Source organism: Terrapene carolina, unplaced genomic scaffold, assembly GCF_002925995.2.
Source record: "Terrapene carolina triunguis isolate 2854851 unplaced genomic scaffold, T_m_triunguis-2.0 Scaffold130, whole genome shotgun sequence".
NCBI lineage: Eukaryota > Metazoa > Chordata > Testudines > Emydidae > Terrapene > Terrapene triunguis.
The window spans coordinates 23,488,969-23,508,422 of record NW_020664481.1 but is presented as its reverse complement, the minus strand read 5'-3'; the positions used below and the strand labels follow the sequence as shown (position 1 = coordinate 23,508,422).

Here is a 19,454-nt window from a genome sequence, read left to right as displayed (position 1 = left end):
TGTGTTTCATTGCAAGCTTATTTGCTTGGAGAATTGGTTTAAGCTAAATTGACAAAAGCGCTTTTTTGCCAGTATAAGCTGTGTCTACACTAGGAGGGTTGGTTGGTGTAGCTATACTGGAAAACTTTTAAAGTGTAGACAAGGCCTAAAGTTATGGAGCACCAGGTTACATACTTACATACTTTACCCGTATACTGGACTGGTTGGTATTTTTACCCAGTATGTCAGCTCCAGTGCAGATGTACCCTAAGTAAATCTGGATGGACTCTAGGAGCCTACGTGGGTATAACATACAGCTTGAGGGTGGCAGAAGAAGGTTGCAAGTTCCACTTTCTTGGGCAGCCTCTAGGCTTTGCTTGGGCTCAGCTTGACTTCATTAGGTTCTCGTCTGAATTTTGCCTGGTAACTCTACCAGCTCAGCATTATTTATTAACTTCTACTTAACATCTATGCTCATAGCCACCACCACCCCACCCCCAGACCAGTGAGGCTGCTTTTCATCCCAGAAATCACAGCATGGATATTTCATACTCTTTAATTTATTTCCCTCTGCAGTGACCTCTGGTCTTCCGATGTGCTAATAAGTATGATCCAATGTAAAAATGGCAGAGGAGGCCGTTATCTGAGGTGCTATATAAGTCATGGAGAGGTAGGGTGTAGGAAAAGAGGTCCAGGGCATTGTACCCATGCCAGTGAGTTGGCAGCACTGATTGGTACTGATACCCTGCAAATTCTTACTCAGTTCAGCACATGGCAGGATCAGGCCATAAAAAAGTGACACTTAAGTCCTGAGCAGGAGTTTTTCATAATCTGCATAGCACAATGTAGTGCTCTCTGTCCTGACGGTAAAAGATGGAGGACAAGAAGGGTTTCACGTTTTCTTTTTTAAAGTATAAGTCAAGACAAATATAAGAGATACCCTAAAGCACAGCCTGAAACTTAACATAGAGAGTTCCTGGGTGTCAATGTCATGCATCTCCATGGAGTAATGAGCTCACTTACTGTAACCAAAACAGGTTGCCATAGAAACAGTCTAGGGGAAATCAGAAGCTCTTTTCTCCTGATATGTATGAAAACCAGCAGGGTGAGAAGGTGTCGATGGGGCAGATTTTTTTTTCAATCTGTTGAAGATTTATAGGACTGAGATACTGTTTCAAATGTTTTAAATGAGACCGCTTTTAGCTCAAGTTTTAAAGCAGAGAAAACTGCCCTTTAATAAAATAGTGTTTTAAAACTCCGGCTTTCTTTTCCCCATTTAATTTGTGAGCAATATTTATGCCAAAGTAAACGTATCAGTAATTGAGATTTCCAGTTGCATATACCCTCTGCCAATCATTACTCTGAACATACTACTAAATCAGTGTAAGAAACATAAAAGCCAAAGGACGTTGGGTCAGTTCAATCTCTGCTGCAGCTTCCTCTGAAATCATTTCTGTACTACAGGGATGTATTTGTCCTTGTATTTCTTATGAATCCCTCCACACATAGACAGTTATCTCTTCATATTTGGTCACCCAGTGAAGTTTAGTACATGAGCTGCTATCCAAATGGGTTTCTAATGCCAGGATTCTACATGTGTGAATAGATAATAAAGAGGAAATTATTCAATTGAGAAGGGCAATATTTTTCTCTTGTATCTCCATGGAGCTCCGTTGGCACATAGAGAGAGCAGAGCAGAAGAGCTAAGTCAAGGTGCACAATGATGACGAGAGGGGAGCATTTTGTTCTAAGTTTCCAATTCTTTGAGTCACTTGGAGAAAATCAGTTAATGCTGATGGATGTTGAAAGGCTAAAATATTCCCTAGTTTACATTTCACTTCTTGGCCCTTTTGGTTGCAGGACTACAGGTGTACAAATGTGCACCTATCACCTGCTTTTCAGAGTACTGGCAACTCCTGTTCACTTGAATGGAAGCTTCCAGTGCTTAGCACCTCTGCAAATCAGGCCACTACTTAGCCCAACACAATCTTATGTATGTTCCCAAATTTGGGACCTGCACTGGCACATGAGAGAGAGTAGAGTAGATGCATGTTTGACCATACACAAATACGTACTTACCTTCTAACTGAACAATAGATTGGCACTTTGACTGTAAACAACAGGTCCCGTCTATTATGAGTACAGGTTCTTATATTGGGAATCAGATGGTTTGGCAGATCAGAATGGGAGCCTCCAGCAAGGTGACAAATACCTTGTGAAAAAAGAGTTTAAAGACAATCTCACTCATTGTAGAAATGTGGGGGCATCAGTATTTCATGCCTGGTTGCCTTTAATTAATAGAAGAGATTTATTTTTTTCCTTTTTTATGGTTTTTAATGTAAATATGCCACATGCTAGCACCAACCGAGATGAAAACTGGCTTTGTGAGGGTCAGATGTTCTCCAGCACATTCTGTCATCATGCTGGCAGTATATCAGATGTTGCAAATTAAAACAAGAGTACCTGCTGGGTGCAGAATGCTAGAAGAAAAGCTCTTTGAAGTTTTGGAAGCAGTGCAGTTTGGGGGACACAGTCATTCAGAAACTCATTTTCCTGTGCTTTGGGTAATAAACTTTTGGGTTAAATTTTCTGTTGTTTTTGATACTCTATCCCCTTCCCCTCTTTGTGTCTTTCCTCCTCTACAACAGCCCCACTCACACCAGTATTTATTTATTTATTTGGCATATGCAGTCCAGTCAAGCCAAGACTCAGTGTTCTTATCAATGATGTTCAAGGCAGGAAGATCTCCAGGAAATTGAGTCATTTTGCAGTCCTCAACACTACGTGTCATGGCTGCCTACATTGAAATAGTGGACTGTCTCTAAAACGCTACCGAAATTCCACTGCAGCACAAATTCCATGTCCAGTACGAAACTGGTTTGGAAGGCTCCATTGCCTTTGCAGTAAATCAAACCCGGGTTGACATTAAGTGAGGTCCGAGACAAGATAATTATTTGTCACTTTCTCTGCGAACCATGTCCTTTACCGTAAATCCCTCACCCAATAAAATTATCCACAACGGGCGACATGAGGGCAGATGACCATATGGTGCATTAAGTAAGTCTTTAATTAGCAGTAGATGTGGCATATCACACAATTTTGTCACGAGCTTTGCTTCGCTTTCCTCTCTGCGAACACTGGGCGAAGGAATATTGCAGAGAACCAATAACCGTGGTAGAGGAATAGATTTAAGTGTGCCTAAAATGATATGCATGGTGGAATTAAATTGTGTGTTGACTCTCGTTGTGTGAGGCAAGTGAACCCACGCTGGAGTGCAATACTCCGCCGCTGAGTAACAGAGTGCCAAGGCTGAAGTGTGTAACATTTGGGTGTTGGTGCCCATGTCGTTCTGGACAGTTTTCCAAGCAGGTTGTTGCGTGTTTTGACCTTAGTCGCTGTCTTTGTAAGATTATCACAATATGTAAGAGGTCTGTCCAGTGTGACCCCTAGATAAACTGGGTGTGAATCATGCTTTATTCACTGACCATTGAGAACTATGTTCAGCTCTCTGTCCGCTTGTGCATGATGTAAGTGGAAGACACTCAACGCAGCCTTACTTCCACTTGATATCAGGCGCCACTGACAACAATAATGGACCATAGCCACCATATTTGCATTCAGAACACTCTCAAGTATGTCAAAGGAGTGTGACTGAGTGGACTGACCTCCACTACCCCCAAATACCCCCTCCCAGTACACACACCCCTCCAGCACCCCTCCCAGTACACACACACACACGCCTCCACCACTCCCAAATACCCCCTCCCAGCATACACACCCCTCCAGGACCCCTCCCAGTACACACACACACCCCTCCACCACCCCCAAATACTCCCCAAGTACACACATCCCCTCCACCACCCCCAAACACCCCCTCCCAATACACACACCCCTCCAGCACCCACCCCAGTACGCACACCCCTCCACTACCCCCAAATACCCCCTTCCAGTACACACACACCCATCCAGTTTTCCCCCCGCCCCGGCAGCGTCCTTTATTTGGGAACTTGAAATATGGCAACCCTAGACTTGACAGGCATGAGAATCAGGCCCTAGATACGACGGATTGTAGCATTTTCTACTATTCCCTTTCCCAATGGTTTAACAAAAGTTTTCGATCATCTCAACACCTAGATGTGTGAAGCTTTCTTGGATGCTGACTTCATGATCTCTCAGTAATTCACACCCCTACTAGCTTCTCCATTCCAAGTCTGTAACATTAAATATTTGGCTGTTGCACCAGAGACTAAACTAATCTGTCTTCTGCTTTTGGAGAAAAATGCTAGCCCCAACGATGCTGAAAATACACACCTGCTAATTACCAAAAGCCCACAGCCTGCCTTGCACTTTCAGCAAATGAGTTAAAGAATCAGGTTTCTTTAAGCCTAGTTGGATTTGCAAGCTATTTTGCTAATATGAATAAAGTCTCTAACTGAGCAATGCAGTACAAAATTCAGATAACAGAAGATGTGGGCACAGAACAGAAAGTGTAGTTGCCTGGGTTAGGTAGCTCAGATGATATCTTGCAACATTTTCCAGGTCAGGTGGGAACGTTGTTAATTTCCATGACTAAGAACAGAATTCCTCTCTGTCAATTTGGAAGCCACGTAATGGCCTTCAGCAAAGCTTTTTATAATGCACAATATGAAATTTGGGTAAACACGAGAGCTCAGTGGACACAATGATGAGGAATTGAGTCTTCAGATGGAGCAATCAGAGATCACTGAAGACATCATTTTCATTTATATGCCTGTGTACGAGCCCCATACTAATGTTGTTTTCTTATTGTTGTATGCTAAGGAGATTTCAATAATAACAACAACAACAAAAAGTCTGAGTAAATTATCTCACTATTCTGTATAAAATCGCAGGGATGATCTAAAAATTATATAGAGGGCTGTAAAATGAAGTACAAAAGCAAAGATACCAAGAGACACATCATTACACATTTTAAAAAATTGCCATCTCTTCTTGCATAATATCCTGAATATTGACAGGGTATTATTCAGGGACTCACAGTGGAATTATTCAACACATTGTAATCATGTGTCTCTCTCTTGGTACCCTTGCCATTGTTCTCTATTTTTAACTAGTGTCTGCTTTTGGGACCATCTGTCAGATGCATTTGTCATCCCCCTATAGAAATCTTGAAATATCAAGGATATACTGGCTGGTCTCAGGGACAATAGCAGGCTGGAAATTGTTCCCTTGACAAATAACTCCGCTGCATGTCAGGTTGTATTCCCTTTTACAGACTAACAACTTCAAGGTGGCAGTAGACCATTATCAAAGAGTTGAAATATCCACAGCGGCCTGGGGGGTTCACTTTATGATATACTGATTTCAGTGCATCGTGCGTGCATTTCAGTTACATTCTGGCTAGAATTTTTAAATGAGCTTAGCTCCCATTTAGGGACCAAAATAAGTGGCCAGAATTTGAGCCTGTTGAATGCTGAGGTCTGTTGAATATCTGACCATAAGTGTCACAATAGGAGGTGTTTGATGTTCAGCACTTCAAAATCTGCTCATGGTTTCGTTGTTTAAGCGTGAGCTGAGCTCTGCTGAAAATCTGGCCCAGATTGTGGGTGCTGAGCAGTTGAAAATTTGGCACATGATCTACACAGTATATCACCAGAAAGTATCTATTATGTCTCGAACCGCCTCTCATAGAGATCATTTAAAATATTTGTCAGGTTAATGAATAGGAGGACGAAGAGTAGGCATTTAGTGCGTCTTTGAAGAATTATGAGTCATGTTGTCCAAAGTTTATTGTATATTCTAGTATTTGCCAACTGGTAGTTCATCTGATTGTCTTTAATGGACATTCACATCTCTGTGAAAACTCCCATCCATCTCTCAAATTGCAGGACAATGCCAACTTCAATATTTTTACTTACAGATCTGTATTCTAATTACTGTGTATTATTCCGAAACAATATACCTTTTTATGTTGCTTTTCTCTAACTGGTCTTTCCTTAGTGCTGTTCAGTAGTAGCGAATCCTTTCTTTCAAACATTCTAAATGTTTTCCATGTTGCTCATTCATTTAGCATGCATTGCTGAAACTTCCTCAGGATGCACAGTGTACATACATTTGTATAGCTTTGAGAAGTGTTTTAAGTTTTTAAAAAAGTGAATTCTATAATTTGAGGTATAAAAGTAGGTTAAATGATAATGACTTTGGGCACTTGAGATATTATGCAGCCCATCTTACAAGCTGTTACACACAGATGTATGTCCATTGCATCCAGCATTGGAACATGCAACTAACCTCAATCTCACTTCAGTGCTTTTCTCTGTTGGTTTCAGTTTATTTTATTATTTTTATTTAGTTATTCAAAGAGCAGAAAAAGAAAGTTTATAGGATTACATTGAAATGTACTGCACTTTCTGCCACCTTTATAAAAGAAATGGATTCATAGAGGAAGAAAAAAGCATGCATGCATTGTCATTGTTTATGAATTAAAATAGCCTGTTAGGCTAGAATCATGGACACGAGTCTATTCAATTCCTGCCTTGCGATAAAAAGAGCGTGATAATTTGCCAGTGATCCCATCCCTGTGCAACTGTTGCCATTGTGCAAACCAGTGCTGATTCTCATGTTGTTTAATACTTTGTCTCACACCACAATTAACAACCCACTCTGAGTGGTGGTAATGTCCTTGTCTGTCTGCATTTAATCTCCCAGGTGATTGTAGAACTGGTCGCAGTCATAAAACACATGGAGCAGATCAAGGAGGAGCATAGGAGAACGAGGGGGCAAGGTTAAAGAATAGTACGTCGTGCTGAGTGAATTGTATGAGTGCTAATACTTTTAAGTAGAGGTTGAGGTAGTGGAAGAAGAGATGGTCAGACCAGCAGTTCTCAAACTGTGGTCCACAGAACCATTGCTGATAGTGAAAGGAGAGCTGGCAGGTCACAAGACTCTGGTTTACATCCTTGTTATCAGCTGCTTTATTCCAAAAAAAAAAAAGGAGCCTGGAGACCTGTCCTGGGGAAGGATCTAAGCTAGGAGGTGCTGCTGCAAGAGAAGAGGAAACACACAGAAGAGGGGAGCAGGTGTAAGAGAAGCAGGTTCAGAGGACATAGAGGAATAGATAAGAGAGGGTGATAGAATGAAGAGCCAGTCTGGTTAACTTTTTTTCTGGAAAGGACAAAACACTCCTTGCGCTGGATTCTGAACAATGCACCAGCACTTTCCTAATGTTATTTGCCATGCCCCAAGTGCTGCAGTCGTCACACGGATGTTGTGGGATATGTGTGGAAGGTGAGGTGTCCTGCACACCCACGCATGGGAGGAGAGGTGGCTCACATGACTGCAGATGGGAAACAGGGTGTCCACAAAACAGTCTGCGACCTGCTCCTGGCAGTGCACTAGTTAAAGAACTCCTGGAGTTGCCAGTATGGGAGGGTAGGTGAAGGAAAGGGGATTTTGAGGAGACAAAGGGATGCTTGGCACAGTGGAAGAGGGATGTCATTCCAGGCATAGGGTTCAGCTTGAAAAAAGCATGAATGGGAGAGAGGGAGGAGAAGATGAAGGGAACAAAGGGCTGGGTTGAAGAGCAGGAAGAGGGGAACTGAGAGAGTATCTGGGCCCCTGTGACGAAGTGGGAATATTTTGCAATATTTTTGAGAGGCCAGTTTGTGTCTCAGTTTCCCCTATGTGCCTTGGGTGGAAGGGGACTGTTTGCTTTCCCGGCAGGCTGAGACACTTAGGTGTGGGTATTGCTTAGCTGTCTGAGCCTTAGTTTCCATATCAGTGAAACATCTGAGAAGACAATGGCAAATCCAATCCCCAGCACATTGACACCTAGCGACCAAGGACCCAGAGGGATATGGATTTCCCCACCGCTCCTTAGGGAAGCTGAACAGCTATCCCCCAGCTCGAGACCAAAAGACTGGAGACATGTGAGGTGTGGGGGGCAAGAGTTGGCTGCTGGAAGGAGTCAGGGCTCACACCTGGAGTTTGACAAAGGAGATCAGACAGAGAGACAGACAAAGCTTGAACCCAGGGGTTCACTACAGCTTGGCTCTGGGCTAACCAGAATGGACTCTCCTTTAACCTTCAGTTCTCTGTGTTACCCTAGGGACTTCCTATGCTGTGTTCCAGTTAATAAATAAATGCTGCTCTTTTGACAATGCTGCGTGAGTGTCACTGCAAATGCTTGGCGAGGTCCATTAATCCCTGAAGAGTGGACAAGTCTCCATCAGGGGTCTGTCTCAGTTAGAGTTGCTGAACGGAGCTCACGGGGCAAGCAAAGCAGGAGTGCTGCAGGCCTAGAGGGCCAGTCGAAGGAGGCAGTGAAGCTTACCCAGGAGGAAAAGCAAGATCCCCAGGGGGTCTGGCACACTGAAGGAGTTCCTCCTAGAGACCGTTCCAAAGTTGGGGCCATAGCACCGGTCCTGTGGGTCCCCTTTCAAAGTGAGAGCAGGACAGTTGATCTGTATGTGGAAAGAGACAGGGAACCAGGAGAAGGGGAGGTGACATTGTCAGAGCGGCAAGCAGGGGGAGAATACTGTTGTATTGACTGAAAGCTGACAAGATGGGAGAGGAGGTTACTGATCCAGTTTTGGCCATCGGAAAGGAGGAGGGGGAAGATAATAGTAAACATGGAGAAGAGACAAGATTTGGCAGGAGCCTGGGTGTGAGGGGAGGCCAGAGAGAACCCTGGGAGAAGCACAAAAGGGAAGCTCAGGAAGGCACGGCAGGGAGACAACGTTTCCCCTCTGCAATAGATAGCAAGAGCCATTGTATTTGTGAGAACAAATGTACTGAGGATGTTAAGAGAACATCCTCAGTAACTCTCTTAAAAGCTTTTGAGCAGGGCATTTCCTACCTGCTAATTCAGGTGGGGCTGGGTAGCTTAAAGTGTGTAGGGATGTGGGTTTACAGCCCTGGAGCCTGAAGCAGATTGTCTGCAGAACAGGCAATAGCAATGCAGACTTCCCCGGATTACCCCCTCAACATGCCTCCACACGGAGTCGTTCAGGCGCCAAGTCCACTCAATCCTTGCCTGAGTCTGCCGCAAAGGGAGCCAATTGCGCGGATCCTTTGCGTGATACGGACATACAGGACTGGGCTGAGGCCACTTCATTTCACACAGGCCTTTGATTAGGTTTTTGTTATCAACTTTGTTTGTGTTAGAAACGACAAATGAAATGGTTGAGATATTATGCAGCCCATCTTACAAGTTGTTGCACACGGATTTATGTCCATTGCATCCAGCATTGGAACACGCAACTAACCTCAATCTCCCGTTGGTGCTTTTCTCAGTTGGTTTCAGTTTATTTTATTATTTTTGTTCTTATTTATTTAGTTAGTTAAAGAGCAGAGAGAGAAAGGATATAGGATTACATGGAAATATACTGTACATTCTGACCTAGGGGTGTGAGTATTCCATTACCAAGCCCTGGTGACATCCATCCCCAAGACACGTTTGTAAGAAATTGAATAGTACTTCAGGCAAAAAGCTTACTTAATTTTTGAACATTCTTGTTTTTTGTTGCTATCGGGCAAATACACTGAATTTGTGGGTTGTTCTTTGTTAATTTGTTTACTTTTTTATGCGCAATATGGCAATTTTGCCTATTGCCGGTAAGGGGTGCTTATCAGAAGTGACGTAGTATCATACATTTCTAAATATACTACACAAAGCTCTCAGGTAAGCAAGGCAGGCACTGGTAATTATGTATTCAAAAGAAAGGAGCCTGCAAACTAGCAGGAAAAAAATGCCAAGTGTTGTGATTCTCTGTGTAGTGTTTATTCCGCATTCTGTCATTTCCCTAGATTGCAGGAACATCCGCCATATCTGTTTCTCTCCCCCTCACCCTGCATTGCATGGTGCAGGGGTACAAGCTCAAGGAAAACCTAGAGAAATGAGCTGGGGGTGGGAGTGAGGGACCACGGCACTGCAAAATGGAAAGACGGGGTGGAAGGACTTGGAGAACCTCCACCTTCAGCATAAAAAAACAGGTTGATGCTGCTCAGAAATAGCCTTCGTGCTGCTTGCATCCTCTTTCCTGGAAAGGCGTCCCCAGTGCATGCTGGGAGGCTATGGAAAATAATGGTATCCCCCCCGTAGGCGGGAGGGATAGCTCAGTGGTTTGAGCATTGGCCTGCTAAACCCAGGGTTGTGTGTTCAATCCTTGAGGGGGCCACTTAGGGATCTGGGGCAAAAATCAGTACTTGGTCCTGCTAGTGAAGGCAGGGGACTGGACTCAATGACCTTTCGGGGTCCCTTCCAGTTCTATGAGATAGGTAGCGAGATAGAGGACACAGGGAGAGAGTCCAGAGAAACTGCACAAGCGTGGGGGAAAGTGTTGCCCTGCTTTACATGATATGTGACAGGGGGCTTGGGTCTAGGTTTGTTGACAACCTGTCTTGTTCATCCCTTGACTCACAGTAGGTCCTAGTCACTGTCTTTAGCAGGCAAATACAGAGCCATGAGGGATCTCTCAATACCTTTCTGGTCTTGTTTAACATTTAAAAAACCTCCAAGTTGTTCAGCTCTGGGATGGCCCAGGAGTCTAGGCTAGCTGTTGAGCAAGGGATCTGAGACTTGAGGCTGGCAGGGCCTGGGGGTACTGTGGAAGCACCACACTTGGACCCCCAAGGAAGGCAGCACCTCCTTACCCATCTCCCTCCAAGGCCCACAGTCAGGCCAACCCTTCCTTCTGGGTATGATTTCCTCAAGTGCTCATCAGTGGTGCATCTGCAGTAAGTCAGCCAGTGTGGGGGCCGAAGAAGCTTGAGAGAGGCGTGTTGCACTCCTTTCCTCAGGCAGAGAGTAAATGGAGATGATCTCAGAAGTGAACCACCCACACGTACGCCAGAAAAATCCATGATTGTACTGGGGCAGGCAGCAAGGCAAAGTCTGCCGGCACTACTCCATTAAACTGGAAGTCGGTCAAAAAGCAGCAGAAATGGCTGTGTAAAAATGTCGCTCATTGGCGGGGTCCCAGAATAGTTATGGAACCCATCCCCCTTGCTCCTGCAATGTCATTTCACAGAAGCTTTTTAGAGGAGGCGGGTACGTGAAGAGAAAGTGATTTGCTTGAAAGCAGCGCTGTGGATATTGCTAATTCTCAACATATTTAATGTGACAGGAAAACATTTAGGAGCCGGTGAGTGGGCTCTTGCAATATATGCTAATTCGGACTTGAACGAGTGATGGAATGTGCCCACACTATCACTTCCAAGCTGAGTTTACACAACTCCCTCCCATAAACTATGGGGCCAGTGTTAATATTTAGGCCCTCTTTCATAGCTGAAGCTCTTGGAATTTGTTGTTCTCGTCCCACAAACTGTGGAAACATTTGTACGCAACATTTTTGACCAACTGTGTCCATATTATTCTGCCAGGATGTATCAGCATAAGGTCCTAAGCATGGAATTCAGATGGCTATATTTTATCTAATCAATATTGAAATTAGGTTATTTCTTTGTAATACAGTAGTACCTGGGGAAGACACCAATGAGATTTGCTAGGCATTGTACAAACACATTAGGGAGACCCTACCACAGTGAATTTATAGTCTAAACAGACAAGACAGACCAAGGATTGGGAGAAAAGTATTCTCCTCCTCCACATTTTGCAGATGGGTAACAGGGGCATGCAAAAATTAAGTCATTTGCCCAAGCCAAGGACATATGAAGTCTGTGGCAGAACTGAGAATAGAATCCAGAGTGTTTGAGTCCAGTTCCTTTGCCTGATGACTTTACTTCCCACAGGAAGTTAGATCTTTTTTGCTACAGTGTATTCTTTGAAGAGCCAGGCTTCCAAATTGAACATTGTGGATCAGGAAACTGATAACTAGAACAGAGTAAATTGTGAGGAAAAACTTACCATGAATATTTATTAGTTTTCAAATGGGAATGTCAGTTCAACCCATTCAGGTTTGATTTCCTCAACCATTCGAGTGGTCAAGCTTTACATACTCATGAAAAGCTAATTATGAGCTTGAATATTCTAAGTACTGCATTTAGGATGGTAATTCTTCTATGAATGTTAGTTACTGATGTTATCCAATCAGGAAGCAAAAGAAATATCCCATGTCCCAGGTAACGAACCAGTTGGGAACAATTTTTGTAAGGTAAATATTAGATATTTTCAGTTAAATGTTAACCAGATATTCAGATAGTGGAAAAACTGCAAAATAATTTCATGAACAAGTTGAAATAACAGATTGTGACCGGAGTCCCAGGGGAGCCAACTGAGGTCACTCAATTAGGGTGAACTGCAAAGAATGCGGCCGACAATCCTCAAAGCTGGTGGATATTCCAAAACTTAGATTTATCAAGCCAGCACAAAACAGCTTGTATAATACCTCACTGGTTATCCAGAAGACAACAACATGGTTCCCTTAAAGTAACCCAGCCTCAGGCCTCCACCCAGACACCCAAGTCAAATATGATGAGGATTACTGAAAAGCTTATTCATTGTATAAAAAGATTCTTCCAATCCCAAAGGATTGGACACATTACCTCCCAAGTTAATGAATTTTCCAGATCTTACCCAAATACACGCTTACAGCCAATTCTCATGAACTAAAATAAAAGTTATTAAAAAAGAAAAGAGAGAGAGAATTGGTTAAAAGATCAGTATACATACACACGAGTACAGTTCTTGAGATTCAGCTTCATAGCCGAGATGATGAGCTTTGTAGTTGCAAAGAGTTCTTTCAGAATTAGTCCATAGGTTATAGTCCAATGTTTATATTCAGGGTGGTCCAGTCAGAACTGGGATCTCAGTCCTTATGGCTTAGGCTTCCCCTGCATGAAGCGTCAAGCAGATATGAGATAAAAAAGATCGGGACCCAAACATCTTTATACAGTTTCAGGCCTTCTTGTGACAGCTCGGAGTCCTTCGGCGAACAATAGGCACTCATGGGGACTTTGAAGTGGACCCACTTCCTAAGCATCACTGGTAATTATCCGCACAGATTAACATAAGGCAATTGCTTGTTTTTCCACCATTCGCAGATGATTTGCTGTACGTTTCAAAGAGAGATGAATACAGCGTTATCCTATGTTTACAGTTCATTTAAATGTTAAGATGTCCTTTTGATCTCTGAATTAACAGAATACAGTATAGACAGGGACTGTTTGATTACATTGTTGACCTCTACCAATATATATGTAAAAACACAAACATTATCTCCCCATATGTCTTTAAGGGTTGAATTTGAGTCATTTATCCTGCCAGATGCTTAACTCTTTCTGGCCCTGCATCGCCAGATACTCTGAACATTTCAGGAATGTGTCATGAACAGGAAAGAAGGGTGAAATCTGACAAATGATTGAGGGAAAATTATTTACTTGGTTCTAGATATGGCACAACTCTGACTTCTCAGTAGCATACAGTACCATGGGGTCTGTTCAGAAAATGCTCACTCTGCTGTTTCCTGACTTATCAGCAGGCTCTTTTTAAAAAAAAAAATATATCACAACCCCAAACTGCCTCATGACTGTTTTTGGGAATAAGTGTTGAGTTTGTCTCGTGGTGTCATTATTATTGATTGATTATCAGTATTCAGACAACCACTTTAACATTTTCACAAATTTTAGTCTATGTCAAAAGTTCCTGTCATCCATTCCAGGGAGCAGAAATGGTACCAAATTGCTCAGGTGATCAATCACTCACCACCAATAAGAAATGCTGAAGAGTCAAAATATGTGCAGTTTGAACAACCAGTAGGCAAAGAAAGATAGAAGCTATTCAGCGAGCACATATGAATAACGAATGCATTTACAACTGGAATTGGTTCTGAATGATTTATTAGCCAGAAAAAATGGATTGAATTTGTAATGAAAATTATTCAAAATAAATAGTTCAAGAAGCTCTGCTTATCAAGCACATCCTGATATTCAAATGGACTTCTCATTGAAAGCATATGTTTGTCATCAGCAGAGTTAAGCGTGTGTGTATGATTGCGCTAATTTCATAAATCACCATTTAGATGCATGTTTTGGGACAATAACACAAATGCAATTAATTGCACTGGGTTCAGGGAGTCTAATAAAAGATTTCGAGCCCCAAAAGTGAATTCTGGATCCATTTATTTTAATCCTTTTGCATTCTCTGTGTACCTAACAGATTTTTTTTTCTCCATCTCACATACAATTTACAGCTTCTTGCAATGATTCATAAAAGCCACATGACTTTTGTGACCTTCATATAAGCCCATATAATACAAAGGAATCCACATTTCCTATGTGCTAGTTAAGGCTGCTTTTTTGAAATGTGTGCGTCTCTAGAGATTTAAATGTTAAATTCCCCACTATAGCCGATGTAATATTGCTTCTTGTAAACATTATAAACTAGCCATCCCAGAGCTCTGCTCTTCAGGGGAAGGGGTGTGGCGGGGAAAACCCATAATTCACCTGGTCTGTTGTGGAGGGTTTGCAAATAGGTGGAGACAGAAGGAATTCCTTCCTGTTTTCTGCAGCAACTAGTGCATCTCTTGCTTGTTTTGATAGAGCCCAAGTTTTCTGAACGTAAGGCCACACTGTAAGATCCATCTCTCTTTTCTCAAGCTTCTGTCTGGGAGGTGAGGGGCAGAGAGGTGGGGAGGCTGACTTTCAGTTCATTTGGTTGGAAGAGTCTATTTTTTCTTTTATACCTCCGTCCCTAAGAGTTGTATGTGGTGGACATCGCTGTGCGTGTGCCCTGAAACTTCTGCAATATCAAAAGATAAAGGTGGGATTTTCAAAAGTGCTCAGTACTGGCCTAACGCTGCTCCCAGTGCAGTCAATGGGAGTTGTACTATAGACTTCAAAGGGAGGAGAGCTGGGCTGCTGCTGCTGTGGTCTTGTGAAAATACTGTCATTCACTTGACACTGAATTTGTAGCCAGATGAAGGAAGCAAGAGGTTTTTTATTTGCTGAGGTCCTGTCCTATCACCGTTCAGCAGGGAGTGCCATGGCAAATGCAGTAAAACCTCAGAGTTACGAACATCAGAGTTACTAACAGATCAATCACCCACGCACCTCACTTGGAACTAGAAGTATGGAATCTGTCAGCAGCAGCAGAGACGAAAAAAAAAAAGCAAATACAGTACAGTGTTAATATAAATTACTAAAAAACATAAAGGGAATGTTTAAAAAAAAAAAAAAGATTCGATAAGGTAAAGAAACTTTCTGTGCTTGTTTCATTTAAATTAAGATGGTCAAAAACAGCATTTTCTTTTGCAGAGTAAATTTCAAAGCTGTACTAAGTCAATGTTCATTTGTAAACTTTTGGAAGAATAGCCACAACATTTTGCTCAGAGTTCTGAACATTTCAGAGTTACAAACAACTTCTATTCCCGAGGTGTTCGTATCTCTGAGGTTGTGCTGTGTTTGAAACATATTTTTATCAATAGAGGGAGGTGACAGGTTACCTAGAGTGTTTCTATTATCGTCTCTTTAATTATCTGCATGTTCTTGTATTGCAGACACTACCACAGTAAATCTGGCCATGGTGTAATGGATACCTGGTATGACAACCCTGTGCCTAGTTATTCCCCCAATAACAGAATCATGGCCAAGGAGCACAGGAAAAGCTTCCAGACTGGTGAGTGTTTTATATGTTCTTTGCATTTTGATGCTCTGTCGTTGGACTCACTGCTAACCCACCCCTTCGTGGCTGGGTATAGTGTAGGCATTTCTCTGCCTGCTACCGGCATCCCACACAATGGAGTCAGAATAGTTCCCCCACATGCAATTCAAAGAGCTTGGGCTTGGATCAGCGTTCATATTTTTAGTGTTGACTTAGATGCTGAATTAAAGGCTTGGCATCCATAATCAACAACTGATCTTATTAATGTCCTATACAACACTAGCAAAGTGTTCTTATCTGCAATCCATTTGTTCCCAGCAATACTTTAAACAAATGCATCCTATCTTTACATTTAGTCATGAGATTATCTAGACGAGTTAGTTTATCAAACATAACTCCTAAGAAAGTAAAATTTTGAACTACCTGTATTTTTTTCTGCATAAAGGTTCCATTCTTCCCCAATCATCTTTCTCGTAAAGATTTGTTTTAGCCAGTGAGAACTTAAATCCCCAAGTATCTCCCCATTGTGAAATCACCCTGAGGACCTCCTGGGTTCTCTCCTCAGCTATCTTAAGTCTTCTGTGTTTGGCCCATATTGCACAGTCAACCGCAAATAGAGCGATACCTATTCCTGCTCGTATACTCTCTGGGAGATCATTAATCATAATGTTAAACAGGGCGGGGCTGATAACACTTGCCTGTGGAGTGCCATTAGTAAGTTTATATATAAGGTTAACTTTCTGTCACAGGTACTTTTAATAAAAATCAGAGACAGGTCATGGGCAATAAACAAAAAGTCACAGAATCACATGACCTGTCCCTGACTTTTACTAAAAATATCCTGGAGGAGGACTGATTCAAACCTGGCTGCTGCTTCAGCCCTGGGGCTGCTGCTTTGGCTGCCCGGGGACTGCTGCTCCAGCGGTCAGACCACCTGCCAGCTGCTCCATCATCTCCGGGGCCAACAGCTGCTCCAGTCCTGTCCTGGAAGAAGTCCCAGAGGTCCCAGAAAGTCACAGAATCTGTGACCTCCGTGACACAATCATACCCTTATTTATAAATATTGCCAGATTCTATCACATAAGAAGTCTCTTATGCACCAGAACATTCTTCCTTTTATTCCAATTGTGGCTTCCAGCAATCCTTCTCTCCCTAGCATGTCACATGCTTTTTCAGTGTCCAGAAAGACAGCGATCATAAACCCCCTGTTCCTTGTGGTTTTTTGTATTTCTGTTTCTAATCTTACAATACGATCAACTGTGCATCTACCTTTCCTGAAACCCCTTTGCACAGTTTACAATTTCTTTTTTCCCCAAGAATGCTACTAATCTCTCATTTATCACGCTTTCCATAATTTTGTCCACACACAATGTGAGGACAATAGAATAGGTCTATATGCATCAGGTCTTGTGCATAATTTGCCAGGCTTTCCTATCAGTATAACCGCCGCTTGCTTCCATTCTGCCAGTAGTAATCCTTTTCTCCGTGTATTATTTTATAATTTCAATAAAACTCTTAAACTCCCTTCTGCTAGGTGCTTAAGCATTGCATTACCTTATATACTCGTTCATTAGCCTGTTCGTTTATAAGCCGACCCCCCAAAATGGATAGGTAAAAATAGCAAAAACTGTATGACCCTTTCATAAGCCGACCCTATATTTCAGGGGCTGGAAAACTTTGGCTCCCGGCCCGTCAGGGTAAGCTGCTGGCGGGTTGGGACATTTTGTTTACTTGGAGCATCTGCAGGCATGGAGCCCCTCAGCTCCCTGTGGCTGCGGTTCGCTGTTCCCAGCCAATGGGAGCTGCGGGAAGACACTCCAGGTAAACAAAACGACAATGTATTAGATATTCAATTCAGTGATTCCATAGAGAAGGGGTCGGCAACCTTTCAGAAGTGATGTGCCAAGTCTTCATTTATTCGCGGTAATTTAAGGTTTCGCGTGCCAGTCATACATTTTACATTTACAGGGGCTGGCGGATGGAACCCCAGACTGGCAGCAGGCTGAGCGGACCGGTGGCTGGGACCCCAGGCCAGCAGCAGGCTGAGCCACTCAGCCCGCTGCCGGTCTGGGGTTCCGTCCGCCGGCCCCTGCCAGCCAGGGTCTCAGCCACCGGCCCCGCTCAGCCCGCTGCCGGCCCGGGGTTTCATCCATCCAGGCCGGCAGCGGGCTGAGCGGGGCCAGCGGTGGGGACACCAGGCTGGCAGCAGGGTGCCACAGTAAATCAGCTCACGTGCCGCCTTTGGCACACGTGCCATAGATTGCCGACCCCCTGCCATAGAGTTTAAAATCATCAAATTTTGGTGTAGACTCGTTTATAAGCCAACCCCTGCTCTTCGATGCGTCACTTTTTTACTATAAATATTCGGCTTATGAACGAGTATATACGGTACTTATGCTATCTTTCCCTGGGGCTGTATTTTTACTTTTGTCTATAGATTTTTTGAGTTCCTGGATGCTGAAATTTTCATTTAGTTCATTGTCTTTATGTTCTATCCAGCCATGTAAGAGCTCACCATTTTCTTCAGCAAACATTCTTTTTCCCCCCACAAAACTCTTTACTTGAATTTGCTTCACTACTAACTTTTTGGAACTCTTTTGCTAAAATTCTGCTTTTCCCAAATTAGAACTTTCAACTTTATCATTTACTATAAAACCAGGTGTGCATTTGTTTTTACTCCATATTCCATTCATGCTTTTAACTTCTTTCTCTCTCTTTCTGAAACCTCAGAATCTTTATTCAATTTTCCACAATACAGTCTCCAACTCTCTTTCATGGCCTTTTTAATAATTCTTTGTGCCACTGGTTTATATTTTTTATAATTTATTAAGTTCTTCCTATTTATTGTATTTTTGCTTGTTTGCATGCATTATTTCATTCTTTAATTGCTGCTTTACAATCTTCATTCTGCCAGGGAACTGGATTTCTGAGTTTGTGGCAATTAGATGTCTGACATATAGCTAGGTTGGCTCCTGCTACAACTCCCTTTATTATATTATCATAAAATTCCTCTAGATTGTCACTTATACAATTGGTACTTAGAAACTCTGCACGCTTACTCTTAGAGAGTTCCCAGTTTGCTTTTCTAAGGCTCTAGGTAGGAATCCTTTCAGTGTTTTCAACACTACCGTGGTGTGGATATATAACTTAGCATAGGGAAGTGATCACTTCCCATTCCATCTTCTTTATTGATTTTCCAGCTGCATTTACTTGCTATATTACTTGTTGCAATTCCCAGATCTAAACATGAAACTGTTCCATCCACCAAATTACACCTAGTAGTTACTCCAATATCGAGCAATGCCAGTTTGTGCATGTCAATGAACTGTTTCAGGCATTTGCCATTATAATCAGTTTTCCTACTTCCCCATAATTCATTATGGCTATTAAGGTCTCCACAAAGAATATACAGGCCTTTGACACCCTTAACGAACTCTTCTTATTCTAGATTGTCTGGCTTTTTACATGGGTTGTAAACGTTATAGATTCGTATAAAGGTGCTCTTATTCTGCAGAGGAATCTCAACAGCATTGCACTCAAAACTTAAGTTGTATACTTCTATGTTACCATAACTACGACCTTCCATTATAAATATACAGATCCCTCCTCCTCTTGTTATTTCTCTGTCACGTCTGTGTCTCGCTGTCTGGAGTGGCTCACGATTGTGAGTGCCTACGTTAGGGCTAGGGTGACCAGATGCCCTGATTTTATAGGGACAGTGCTGATATTTGGGGCTTTTTCTTATATAAACACCTATTACCCCCCACCTCCTGTCCCAGTTTTTCAGACTTGCTGTGTGGTCACCCTAGTTAGAGCAAAGTGTCCAAAGCAGGGCAGACACCCCCAACTGGCAGTACGGTCTATCATTAGATTTTACCAAGCCAGTAACAAATGGGAATGCCTAAATTACTACAACAATCTTATAATGGAGTCACAG

At 42.6% G+C, this 19,454-nt stretch overlaps 1 protein-coding gene across 2 annotated transcripts in view; it reads left to right on the top strand.

Moving 5' to 3' along the window:
• The window catches only part of NECAB2 (N-terminal EF-hand calcium binding protein 2), a 310,418-nt gene that overhangs the window by 243,950 nt on the left and 47,014 nt on the right, over nt 1-19,454 (top strand). For both annotated transcript variants that reach the window (XM_026652793.2, XM_026652792.2), the window contains exon 7: nt 15,414-15,532. In XM_026652793.2, the coding sequence (XP_026508578.1) occupies nt 15,414-15,532 (119 nt within the window). The remainder of the gene's footprint in view (nt 1-15,413; nt 15,533-19,454) is intronic.